The following is a 13452-nucleotide window of genomic DNA, read 5'->3' on the forward strand; positions in this document are numbered from 1 at the left end:
AAGTTCTATGAGAGGTGTGTTTGGAACAAATGTCTCAAAGCAGAAGCTTCAGAAATATGGAGAATAAAGAAAAGCATTTCTACTTAGAGACCACGAAAGCAAACACTTGGTGGACACTAAAGCTTTGTAGAACAAAATTATGGAAAATTTGGGATTCCTTTTCCAAACTGTTACACAAATATAAGATTAAACTTCAGGGAGAAATATGTTCTTTCTAAAAAGTTACTCTGAGGCAGACTACAGGAAAATAATACATTATTTATATCAGAGATCAGCAAAATAGCCCACAGGTCCTATATTGCCTGCTGTCTGTTTTTATAAAGCTTCATTATAATGCAGATATGTTCATTCATTTACAAACCATGTATGGATATACACTATACTAGCAGAGCTGAATGACTGTAACCAAGACACAGGAACTTCATGGCTACAATATTATTCAGCCCATTTGAAAAATGTTTAATAATTCCCCGTCTAGACTACATGACAGCTTTCCATGTTTCTTTGTTCCTATAATCTCAATCAAGACAACTTCTATGTATTACCTCCCTCCAAAAGTGAAAGTTCAACATTACAACATTACAAAGTACACAGTATATCAAACATCTACTATATTTCCCATAGTAGAGTATCAGACCCCTACATGCCTTTTCCCCTGGATTAAAGTCCCAGAACACTCACCTGTATCTCTTATAGTCTTCTTCATCCTTCTCCAAGCTGACCAGTTCATTAGGACATGCCACATTACCCAGCAGGCTGAGGTATTCCAGAGATGGTGTCACTTCTGCCAGGTGATCAAGCAGACACTCCAAGTCAGTGATGTGACAAGAGTTAAGGATCTTGGTCCAGGAAGACAAAAGGCTTAACAAAAACCATAGACATAACTAGGCACAGTCCAGCTGCTGATGAGTCCTGTCTGCTTCCATGAGGTGACATCGTTGAGCAGCGAAGTCAGCTTATCTGTGAGTATCTGACGTGACTAATTTTTCACCTTGACTATTGGACAGAGCCCACTTTTTCTCTAGGCAGCTAAGACTAATTCCAGATCACTTGAAAAGAGAACAAATGAACTTAATTGTTTATCACTCTTTTCCTTCCACTGTGGTCCAATTTTCTTTTTAAAAATATGAATTTTTAAAACTTACATACAGTAAAATATTAGCAAGTTATTTTCAAAAGAAAGAAATTTCACCTAAAAACCCTATTAAAATATATATTCTCCTTTAGGGGTAAATTTTCACAACATATGGTGACGGTATAGATGCAAACAGGGATTGGCATCCTTTTATAATCTAAGAGCTTTTGGTGAAGTCTCATTGGTGTCAATAAAGGAATTGGTAATAAAGAGAACAAAACAAGGAGGAATAGACAAATAGTGAAAGCTAAGCTTATGTATAGTCAAGGCAGGTTGAAATGTATCTTTTGAGAATCACTATGAACCTAATATTCCAAGAGAATAAAGGAGAAAAACCTAGGAATTATATGGGTGTTGAGATTATCCAAGAATCAATCTCCTCAGTGGGATTCACACGCAGATCTCCAAACCAAAAGAAGCAAGAGTCACAGATTCAGGGAAATCACAGGTTTGGGGAAGCATCACTTCACACAGCACCTCCTGGCTTGGGTTTCACTTAGATGAGCTGAGCTCAGACCATTTGATGATTACATGGGCCATAAGCAGAGTCCATGACTCTGTGAGGATGAGTGGAGTTAGTCAATGTCAGTAGTCCAACTGGGGCTTTAGTCAGGGAATGCGCATGCACACACACAAAAAGGCTGAAGCCACAAGTGAAGAATTCATACACAAGTGTTCACATGGACACTGTAGAAGAAACAAACCTGGAGGTAGGAGCTACCATTCCTTTTGACAGAAATTTCTCCAACCAACCATGGATGTTATCCATATCTCCTCGCATTTTAGTGCAAGTTGTCAGGCAAAAGAAAAAGAGCTCCAAATCCAACCACTGTTTGACTCTAGTTCATAATTTAAATTGGGGTGCAAACATGGATACATATAACCAAGGAGTCCCCATTGGGTTCCTTACTCTGACAACCAAATGAAGGGAGACCATTTCTTTCCTCTGGAACTGCAACTTCCTCAAATTTCTATCCATGGACCCAATGTGACTGTTTGGGGTTACAAAGAATAAGGTATTCTTCTCTCCCTTTAATGGGTGGTGGGATTATAGTTTCTAATAGTTGAAGCTCACCTGTGTTCCTTAGAATTTATAATCTCTGAACTAATTTCCTTCAAGAATTTTTTCATGCACATGCCCTGGCCCCATGAGATGCAAGAATAGATGCTGTATTTTGGGAAGGAAAAGGAGAGAGAGACAGACAGACAGACAGAGAGATAGAGAGACAGAGAGAGACAGACAGAGAGAGCATGTGTGTCCATCCTGGGTCTCAATTTGCCAATATTATCCTCCTGTACTAAAGAGACACAGGACATCAGTCACTGAAAGTTATCAATACTTTAAATCTGTAACAAATAACATCCAGGAATGACAACGCAGGACCACAGAGATAAGGATCCTTGGTAGAGAAGCATGTGGAGAAGAAAGAAGGGAAAATGACATGAAAAGTCCAGACGTTAAGCTGATGACTAAGTGTATTTCACAACTGAAGAAAAAAACATGCAGACAATTTAATAAAAATTTAATATCATACTGTTGAAGAAAATCAGAGCTAACCAATTAAAATAACAGTAAACAATTCCAGGGAATGCGTGGCGTTTCTAGCAGGTTCTATCCTGTATATTTCACAGGGACAGTTGTATACCTAAAAATGAGCAAAGAAGAGAAAGTTTTGCCGAAGCTCTGCCAGAGCTATTCCTGGACCCCAGCAGCAGCAGGTTAGGGACACCTAGACTCCAGTATACCTTGCTCAAAATCCTTGGTCCTCGTCAGGTACCAGGGGTTAACAGCATTACTTTAGGATTCTTCCCAGTTCTCTGTCCCAACCCTGTGAATCTATCAGATGCTTCAGGAAACAGCAGGTTTCACATCAGGTTGTCCTGAAGTCTGAGGGTCAGATCCTAGCTGAGGGGATACAGCCAGATAAGCTGATCACTTGCTGGCAAGTGCTACATCTATGGGATTGCTAGATGAAAATTCTCAAAAATGGAGATAATACATAGATTTAAGGTGACTTGATTGCTTAAGTAGAAAAGTCTAGAGAAGCTAGAAGTAATCCTCTTCCACTCTGGATCAAAAATTCACACCAAAACCTGTTTTCTCTTAGTGACAAACTCCCTAAACTGTTTATTTTTTTTATCTGCTGTATGAAGATAAAGTTAAGGAAACATTGAGAAACATAGATTAATTGGATTTCCAATCCTTTCTCAACATTTTGTCACTTATGATGATGGGAAGCCTGCTATGTCACCACCCAGAGCTGTAGGCCCAGGTAAATTTGAATAAATCCTCATATGTAAACGCAGAACTAATACAACTTATGTATAAATATCACTTGCTTACATATATCCCTTATATTTATTCATGGTCCTAGGAAAGGCCCCATTGCAAGAGTCATGTAGTCAAGTGCTGTTTTAAAATTTGAAAAAGTAGATTGTTTAAGTTACATTCATTGAGTCCGTACACACACACATATACAACTTGTGCTCAAAATTACTTCTATTTGAAATAAAACTGTGTAATTGCTCTTCTAAAATTTTTACCTATAATTTATAGTGAAACTAGCAACTCATTGTTGTGAATTTCTAAAGGAAATATTTCTAAACTATTGAAAATAAAAATCAATTTTCAATTAGCTGGAATGATTTATCTACAAAAAAATTACACAACTTTCATCCTATAACAAAGGTAAAAGGAATTTACAGAAAAATAGGAAAATGTTTTAATATAGGCATGTCTGATAGAAAATTATGTGATATTTTTCATTTTTCAACTTAAAACATTTGATTTGAGGCCAGAGTGACAGTACAGCAGGGAGGGTGTTTGCACACAGCTGACCCAGGTTCGATCCCTGGCATTCTGTATATTCCCATGAATATTGCCAGGAGTAATGCCTGTGTACAGAGCCAGAAGTAACCCCTGAGCATTGCTATGTATGACCCCAATAAAGCAATATATATATTTATATTTATATATTATATATAAATTTATATATCTATATTTGATTTGGACCAGAGAGATAGCACAGTAGATAAGGTGTTGGCTTGCCTTGCATGCAGCCAATCTGGCTTTGATCCCTGGTACCACATATGGATCCCTAAGGACAGTCAGGAGTGATCTCTGAGCACAGAGAAAAGAGTAATGCCTGAGAACACTCAAATGTGCCCACAAAAAAACCAACAAAGCCTTTTTATTTGTTTAATTCCTTATATTCATCTTTATATAAAATTTTACAGTCTATATCTCTCAGAAGGTCTCTTCAAATTTTCTAAGTTTTAAACCCCATAAAACCTGCATCTCTTTCTGAAAATGAAGCCGGACAACGTGGACTTATTCAAATGTATTGTCACTGTCACTGTCATCCCGTTGCTCATCAATTTGTTTGAGCAGGCACCAGTAACGTCTCTCATTGAGAGACTTATTGTTACTGTTTTTGGCATATCCAATATACACGGGTAGCTTGCCGGGCTCTCTGAGAGGGGTGGAGGAATCGAACACGGGTTGGACGCATGAAAGGCAAAAGCCCAACCCCTGTGCTATCACTCCAGTGTATTGGGAATGTGAAATTTCTAGAGCCAAGGATCAATGAGCTTCAAAAGCTTCAGTTATCCTATATCAATAAATCCAAGAAATTCTGGATTCCTTGGAATCCTTATATAAACTCTGTGCCATTTGGGATGGGGTTTTGTGTCTATGTATATAGCAGAGACTTTCCCATCTTCCTTCGCCCTTTAATTACTCATTGAGTGGATAATGGAACTGAACTATGTAGTCTTCACCAAATCCAAAGTCATCTGGAACTACTAGGCCCTGCACTCGAAATCACTGGTATCATTATGCTGACACCACTACTGGAGGTTTTCTTTGCTTGTTTTTTGCTTTTTGGGTCACACCTGGCGATGCACATGGGGTTACTCCTGGCTCTGCACTCAGGAATTACTCCTGGCAATATTTGGGTCACACCTGGCGATGCACATGGGGTTACTCCTGGCTCTGCACTCGGAATTACTCCTGCTCAGGGGACCATATGGGATACTGGGAATCGAACCTGGGTCAGCGGTGTGCAAGGCAAACACCCTACCCGCTGTGCTATTGCTCCAGCCCCAGTCACTACTGGAGTTTTAACTGGTTTCTAGGTAGCTTGGTTCAGCCGAAACAACACAGCTTTTTCTTTTCCAATTGTGAGCTCCGAGACAGACCGTGTCACATCCCTTTTAATTAATAAAAGTAACCAGAGGCAACTGGTAGAGGAAATTTGATATCTGGGGCTCACTGGGATGACCTCAGTAGAGACAATTCCAGGCACTATCCTAAGAGTGCACTTTCCTTATCTGCCTTTGAAAGTCGAATCTATCTGGCACAGTTTCAATCCTTTCCATCTCGAGCCCCAGCACACACCTGTTCTCCCTCATCAAGCCTTCTCCAGAGGACTTGTTGCTTAGGGTGTTTTCAGTGTTAAAGTCGCCATCATGTAGCCCAGCTGTCATTGCTAGATTTGCCAGACATGATTTTCTGCAAGGGACCACGATCAAAGCAACATCTTACATGAAAAGTCTGGAGCCGAGGTAGAAGGGCCATCTCCTGGTGGTCCTGTCCAGTGGCATAGATTTGGAGCTGTTTTCCAGGGGAGAATGAGCACATCCCTCCCTCTGTACTCAACTCCAGGTCAAAGACAGCCTTGAAAGTCACTGGAAACATTTGCTTATCCTGACACTGAATTGTTGCATGCCAACTAGTATGCATGGGATATTATCCTATTTTGATACACACATGTCAAAACTGTCATCACAATGACAATTACTTAGATGAGGGTTAAAGGTTATATGGTCAATAAATGGCAAAGTCTAGCTTCAAACCTAGATCCTAAAGAAATGTCATTTCTAGGGGACATTGACAATTTCCCAACACAAAGACAGGCTATTACAGCATGGAAAATGGTTAAGTCTTACATGCTTCCAGGGGAGAACATCACCTATTATCTACCATCTGTGCTCTGTGTCCCAATTACTTCTGATTTGGTTTACTCATCTAAAGTACTGAACAATAAGATGTACGCAGGACTTGTGAAATGTTTGATTGGTGAAGAAGTGGCTTCTCATATCATTACATTTAAACATCTTACAGTGTTATTCCATTTAAATATCTCAGAAACACCCTGAAGTGTATTATTACTATTATGTATGTTACCCAATTGATGGATTCATAGAGGCAGAGCTGTGGAGATTTCCTGACATGACAATGAGTAGCTGCTCAAACTCTAGTCCAGTCTCTCACTGAGCAGTTAAGATTGGATGGTCTCTGCCATAGGAACACTTCTCACTGGTCTTCTTTCCACATTCCAGTGGTGGAAAATGTATCCCTGTTCTTTCTTACTGTTGGATCTACAGTTTATCCCCACTCTTCTCACATGTGCTCAAACAAAGAGGGCTACCAAAATCCAAGTGGGCTTCAAATGAAGTCAACTTGCTGCTATTCCTCTTTTCCTGGAAAGGGAAATTTGGAGTCAGTTGTGCAAAAGATAAGCAGCTATATTTTCCAACTCTTTCAGTTGATCCATTATTGGGGTTTGAGAATTCAGACACACTATTGGTGAGACCATAACCACGTTCTTACCCACACAGCAGAAGACCCAGCAATAGGCTTGACATGCACATAGGTAACAGAGAATGAACATATGGGTATTGAGGAGAGAATGTCAGTCCCATTGCTGTGACCACTGGGCAAGCCTCAACTCACCAGAGGATGGTAAAACAGTAACTGGAAAGCTGAGACTGATAGCAAGCCAGGAGGGGACAGTGAGGCAGAGCTGACTGCTCAGGAACAAAGGGATTGCAGAACAAATATGGGAGGTCAAGCAGAGGTAGGCAGCTGGGAAGTGAAGCATCTGTGATTTAAGAAGAAACTTGCCAGATGTTGATTTGGGGCCTGGAATCCCTTTCATGAGTTCTTTCTACAGCTGGGAGAAGTCCGTGCCAGTAGAGACACAGGAAGCTGACTCCTCCCATATCTTAGCTCCCCTGGTTGCGCAATGATCACTCCTCTCTTGAGTTTTAAAACCTGGGGCTGGGAACTTTCACAGTGGGATTTGGGTGGAGCCCCTCCATGGACAATCTACATGTTGTGGAGAAGTTTATATGTTCCGAAATTTTTCATTAAAAATAAAAGTTATCCACTCTACCCAACAAAATGATATGGGGGTAGCAGTTAATTATAAAGTCAAAGAAGAACTCAGGTGTGCTTCTTTGCAAGTACACTCAGAGGAATTGTGGGTTGGGTTCCAGACCATGACTGCAATAAAATGAGTCATACAATATTTTTTGGTTTCCCAGTATATATAAAAGTTATATTACTACCATACTGTAGCCCATTAAGTGTACAATATTGTTCTGCCTTAAAAACACAATGTACATACCTTAATTAAATGTTGCACAGAGACATGAGGTGAGCAACGTGCTGCTGGGAAAATGGCATCATAGTCTTTCTTAGTTGCAGATTCATAATCCTTCACAATGTGTGTGGAGTGCAAGGAATAGAAGCAAGAAAATGAGCTATGCCTAGGCTCTGCTGATGTTTGTAATGTGGCCCATGAAAGATCATGTAAGCTCACTGAATTCTCTAGGACAATTGTAACACTAAAACTAACCCTTACTTAGACCTTGCCATAACACAAAAACCATGGGGTTGGGACTGTTATACTTACCTATTTTTCAGAAGAAACCAAATCAAAGACATGTTAAATAACTTGTCCAAGATCAGGTAGAAGTGCCATACCCAGGGTACAAACCTAGAAGAATCTGGCTTCAAAGCCTATCCTTAACCACTATCTGAAATTTCCTCTTGACAAACCATAAAAGAAGCCCACACTCCAAGTTCCCAGAGTACCGTAACAGAGTGTGGTACAGGCATCTTTAACAAAAAAAAAAAAAAAAAAAAAGTAAAACCAAAAATGAAAAAATCATCTAGATTTTCAAGGTCTACAAATTGGTAGTGGTGGTGGTGCATAACCATTCCACAGATGATTAAAAGCAAAAACAGACACAAAACTGGTTTTGTTAAAGAATCTGAGCTCTCTGAGGCTAGAGAGATTGTATAGCAAAGTGTACAACATGTGCCCTGCACATGAGCAACCCAGGTTCAAACCCTGGTACCACATAGTCCTCCAAGCCACACCAGGAGTGACCCCTAGATGCAGAGTCAGGAATTAGCGCTGAGCATCATCAGGTATGGCCCAATTCCCCTCTCAGGAAAAAAAAATGAGGTAGAATAGCATTTGGTAGTAATCTTACTAATGTGTTTAAAGTACAAACAAATGTATAAAAGCCAGTGCTCACATTGTTAGAACATTAACACTTCCTTGACTCAACATTCACTTTATTATAATTATGAGGCAAATGTTTAGGGAGACAAGACCCCCAGGTCTGTGTGGAAAATTGCTATAGGTACCATTAATACCTCCTTCTATCCTTATATTGTTCCCACGATTACTTGTTTGATGTTTGGTATGTGATTTGCTATTTCCATCCATGGCACAGCAAAACATGTAATGCAATGAGCGCTGGAAATTGTATTCTTGGAACGATGCCCTATGCATTGGGCAATGTATTCTTGGAACACCCCTCCTAAGTATAGATACCGCTTCAGCCCTAGCAGAACCTATCACCACTCAACTACATATTGGCCAGACATGTTGTTAAGCCAACCACCACCACCAACCTACCAACATGAGCAAAGCCATCTTAGACCTTTCTGCCTTAGCTGATCCTCCAAATAACAATGGCAGTTTGAATGTTCAAGGTAAGACCAGCAGAATTGCCCAGCTGAGCCCTGCTTAGATAGCAGGCCCACAGACATGTAAACAAATACATGTTGTTTAAAGCCACTAATCTCAAGAGTTGTTTATTATGTGGCAAAGCTAACTGATGGATCCAGGTCTCATGCAATTCATAGAACAGTAACAGTAACATGGAACCCAGCAATTTTTGGAGAGCCTGTGGTATTGTTATAAGTAGGCTGTAGGTTCTGTTGGCTGAGAAGGTAGAGTGGGAAGGATTACGTTAAGAGAATGGCCAGACACATTACCACTGCTTTTCATGACTTATAGATAAAGTATACGGGAAAACTAAATAGATCTTCATGCCAACAGTTAAGAAAAGAAAGAAATCATGCTACACCATGAGAGAGCCAATAAGTACCTTTCCTATCTACTGACAAAAAAAGTATCCTATAATAGTGTAGTGACTGGTCAGCCTTACACCCACAAATTTCCTTCTGTGGGTGTAAGGAAATTGAGTGCTTCCAGGCCACTGCCAAGACTCATCTCAGTGTTACTGCTACGAATAGGATCAGGTGAGGCACAAAAAAGGAAAGGAAGTTAAAAACAAAGAAAATCAGCTTAAAGAGTCAAAAGGCCCAATTCTGAAAATAAAATCATCATCCAGCCCAACTTATTTCTTAAACAATGAATACTGGGGATTATTTGCCTAAGATTTATGATGAAATATTATTAAACTAAAGCATGAACCCAAGATGGGAGGTCTCCAATACTCTCAATGACATGAGCATATAGTATGAGTGTTGGGGTTCAAGAGGAGGACCATAACATCTAAATTCTAATTCCATAATCATACTGTGCTTAATTGATTTGATAAAATGTCACTTAAGACAGTTACAAAAGCAAGCTTGAGACACATTATAATGATTTTTAAAGCAATGACTAGAATTCTTGGTAGGCCAAAGGACAGGACAGGGAAATATCCATCAACGCTTCATTGTATTAAAGGCTGATACTCATGTGTAGGCCTTTTTTCTTGATTCTATTAAGCCAATTGACAAGGGCCATATGAAGCTTATTTTATAGAAGAAAATATAAACTTATAGCTTGAAATAGAAAGACTGACTAGTAAGTTATTTTTCAGATTATTTTTAAAAGCTTCCATATACATAGTTGTTAAACTTATTATCTGTTTTCACTTAATACTCTAGGGGGAAGTGCCCCAGTCACTTTTCTATTTCTCATATATGCCTGAGTGTGAGCAAGTGATGGAACCATGTTTTAAATATTCCATCAATAAAATAAGGTGAGTAGACTTCAAATCTGAAGTAACATAGTATAACGGAAAGAACTTCACATACAATTAGGATAGTCACTGAACCTAGGACCTGACATCTTGTTAACTGCTGGCCTGGCTGGTATGGGGTAATAGTTCATTATTTGTTTTTCCATGTGGATAAATGGAAAACTCACACCCTTCTCAATTAAAAAAATGAATAATAATATGCTTCATGCTACCTATCACAATGCAGAACCACAGGACACTCTGGCCAGTGAAGGAGAGCCAATTCTAATAACCCCGCTTCCATCCCTCACCTCTGTGAGGCATTACTGCAGGTGTGAAGGAGGCAGACACCGCCAAACCAACAAACGCCCCACCTCAGGGAGCAGGCACTGCACTGGCTCGGGGAACTGCGCCTCTAGGACATTAGAAGCTTAGTGCCACAGAAGGGCTCTGATTCCATTCTCAGCCTCACTTCAGAATCCAGAACAATAGTTCTGAGGATCATCCCAGCTGACCAGGTTCTTTCTGGAAAACCAAGAACTAGAATAGACCTCCTGCAGAACCCCTAGGAAGGTCAAAGAAAGGACGTAACTAGACTGAGCTTCACACAGATCTTCTCCCTAAAACCCTTACCCCCTTCTCCTCCGACAGAACTGTCTGCACCACTCTGGCCCCAGAACCAGAAATCTCCATAAAGGGCTCCTTGGCTTAGCGGCATTACCCGCTGCGTACCACCAGAGGTCGCCCTCCCACACAGGCCCGAGCCAGCAGCACCAGCTTCACCTTCTCCGCAGCACTGACATTATTTTCTTTCTCTATTTTTATCTATTAAAAAGATTTCTTCACAGCCATAACTTAGATCCCTACACTAAAATGGAGCAACAGGAAGATATAATGGTGCATTTCATTTATGAATGACCTATAATAAATTACTTTGAAGTGTCCCGAGTGCCAGGAGACAGAATGCTTTGTCTGCCCATGGGCTGTATTTCACATACTTTAATTTAGCTGACACATAAACCTCATTTGACATTTCGCAGGTATTTGTGGGGGGCAGCAGGGCGGGGAGGGGCGGCGGGAGGGGCCGCTGTGGGGTTGGGCGACGGGCAAAGTCAAGGATATTTGGTTCTTGTTGAGGGTTAAGGTATGGAGTCGGGGCAAGGCTGGCAGCACGAGGTCGTCTCCGAGCTGATTGTTGTCCAGGATGAGCTCCTCCAGCCTCCTAAACGCGCCCAGTCCTTCCAGTGACCTGCAATGACAAAGGCAACAGGAAAAATGATCCTGCACTAAATCAGGGAGGCCATTATGAGCCGAAATAAATATTTTAACCTTCCCTTTCAGGACTGGGAATAGTTTGGGCTTGGTGCCTGTCAGCAAAGTGAATGACAAGAATTAGTAGCAGGAGCCGGGGCGGGGGCGGCGGGGGGACGGGGCCGCTGGCACTCACCGCATCCTTCACGCATTGCCAACATGAAGGATGAGGGTCACTTAGTGAGTAGCCAGGATCCAAAACAAAGGGCTTCAGATACGGCCTGCAGGATAAATTTGTCAATGTCTTGTGCCTTCAGGCACCCAGCCTCGGCTGACCCTAACCTCCATTCCCAAGATAAATAACTCTGTCACAGTTCACCTTCATTCCCTGGACACAAATTTAAGTTGTCATCCATCATTCCTGCCCAGAAATATCATACCCCTCTTACAATAATAAATATAACTTCAAGTATCATTTCTTAGCAGTGCTCCCCGCACACTCCTCGGAAGCCACACGGAAAGCTTTTCTTTCTCTCTCGGTTCTGTGCCTCTGACCCTCCCCGCTCTGCTTTGTTTTTTCATTACTAATCACTTAATTTGCTTCTGCCCAGTGTGGCTGAGCTCTGCCCAAACAGCGAGGTGTCGGCAGAAGTACTAATCACTCCCGCCTGCGAGCTAGAGACGGCTGTTGCTTTTTCTTTCAGAATTTGTTTTCGCTTTGGTTTAGTTTTTACCAGGGGAAGAATGGTACTGAAGGAAGGACTCTGGGCGGGCAGGGAGGACTGTCTAGCTCCGTGCTCCTAGACTGATGTTACTGTTTTAATTTATGGAAAGTAGTTTTCTTATGATTTTTCTGGAAGGAGCGTCTGGTGCAGCATGGGGACATCAAGGCAGTAAATAAACTGGCACCTGAAAGAATGAAGTACTCAGCTTGGTGGGGGCAGGGGAGGAGTTGCAGCAAGGACAGTCCAACCCTTTCTGACACACACTGCTGAAAGTTAACTCTTAATGTTCTGTGTGCAGGATGGGAAGCCTTGAGGAGAGGGGGAGCAGGGTCTGTGCACCCAGAACACAAGGGTGCTAATGAAACAAAGTTGTCAGTGCAGGGGTGTCCATGGAGACAGCCACACCGGCCCCAAGAGCCTTGCGGAGCTTGGACAGGCTGACAGCTGAGCTACAAAACTGTCCTGAGGACAGATTCACCAAGGACTTCAGGCTCTTCCATAAAGTGTGACGCATCCGGGAGTTGTCTTTTACACCACTGACTCATCCCGGTAACATCTCCCCTGCGGAGCCGCCTGCTGGCCTGGGTACCACCCCAACATGCATTTCACACAACCTCAGCACCAGAGCACTCTCTAAGGAGCTGCCTTGTGGCACCAGGGTCAAAGGGACCCTAGGGATGAGGTCATTCTACAGGAGGTGTAAAACTCGTTGAGAACAAGTGGTTAAGTTCCCAGACTCTGAGCTTGAGGGATCATACGGCAGGGAAGACGCTTGCCCTGTGCCTGGCCAACCCTGGTCATACGATCACCAGGAGTGAGTCTGTGAGCACAGAGCCAGGAGTAAGCCCTGAGCACAGATGAGTGTGGTTTCCCCCCAAATGAAACACAAATCCCTGGACATAGGGGGACCCAGAGTTCTACACATGGATGTCCCCACCCTGGCTTGGTCCCAGTAAGAGCTGGCGCCCAAGCCACTCTGGGGCCAGCACCCAACATAGCACATCACAGAGCCACTGTGAGTCATAAGTTGTGCCGTACTGGCTGTTCTTCAACACTCTCAGGCTCGGGGAGTCCAGCAACCCAACACATGCCGTCTGCGACCCCCTGGCCTAGGGCTTGAGTTTGGAGCATACCAGGAGCCTCCAGCTCACATGCTCTCGCATTGAATTAGGAGCCAAGACTGACTAGCTCACCTTGGCTCCTTCCGTTTCTGTCCTCCTCTCTTCCTGCTGTTTCTTAAAGCCCTTATCTTGGGAGTTGGGGTTCAGGGCAAATGAACACATG

General features: G+C 42.1%; 1 protein-coding gene across 1 annotated transcript in view; it reads right to left on the bottom strand.

Moving 5' to 3' along the window:
• The window catches only part of LRMDA (leucine rich melanocyte differentiation associated), a 582944-nt gene that overhangs the window by 507258 nt on the left and 62234 nt on the right, over window positions 1-13452 (bottom strand). The window contains exons 2-3 of the mRNA XM_055133315.1: window positions 11313-11441; window positions 682-819 (exon numbers count right to left, since the gene is read on the bottom strand). Coding sequence (XP_054989290.1) covers window positions 682-819; window positions 11313-11441 — 267 coding nt within the window. The remainder of the gene's footprint in view (window positions 1-681; window positions 820-11312; window positions 11442-13452) is intronic.

The sequence above is a fragment of the Sorex araneus genome, chromosome 3 (genome assembly GCF_027595985.1).
Source record: "Sorex araneus isolate mSorAra2 chromosome 3, mSorAra2.pri, whole genome shotgun sequence".
Taxonomy (NCBI): Eukaryota; Metazoa; Chordata; class Mammalia; order Eulipotyphla; family Soricidae; genus Sorex; species Sorex araneus.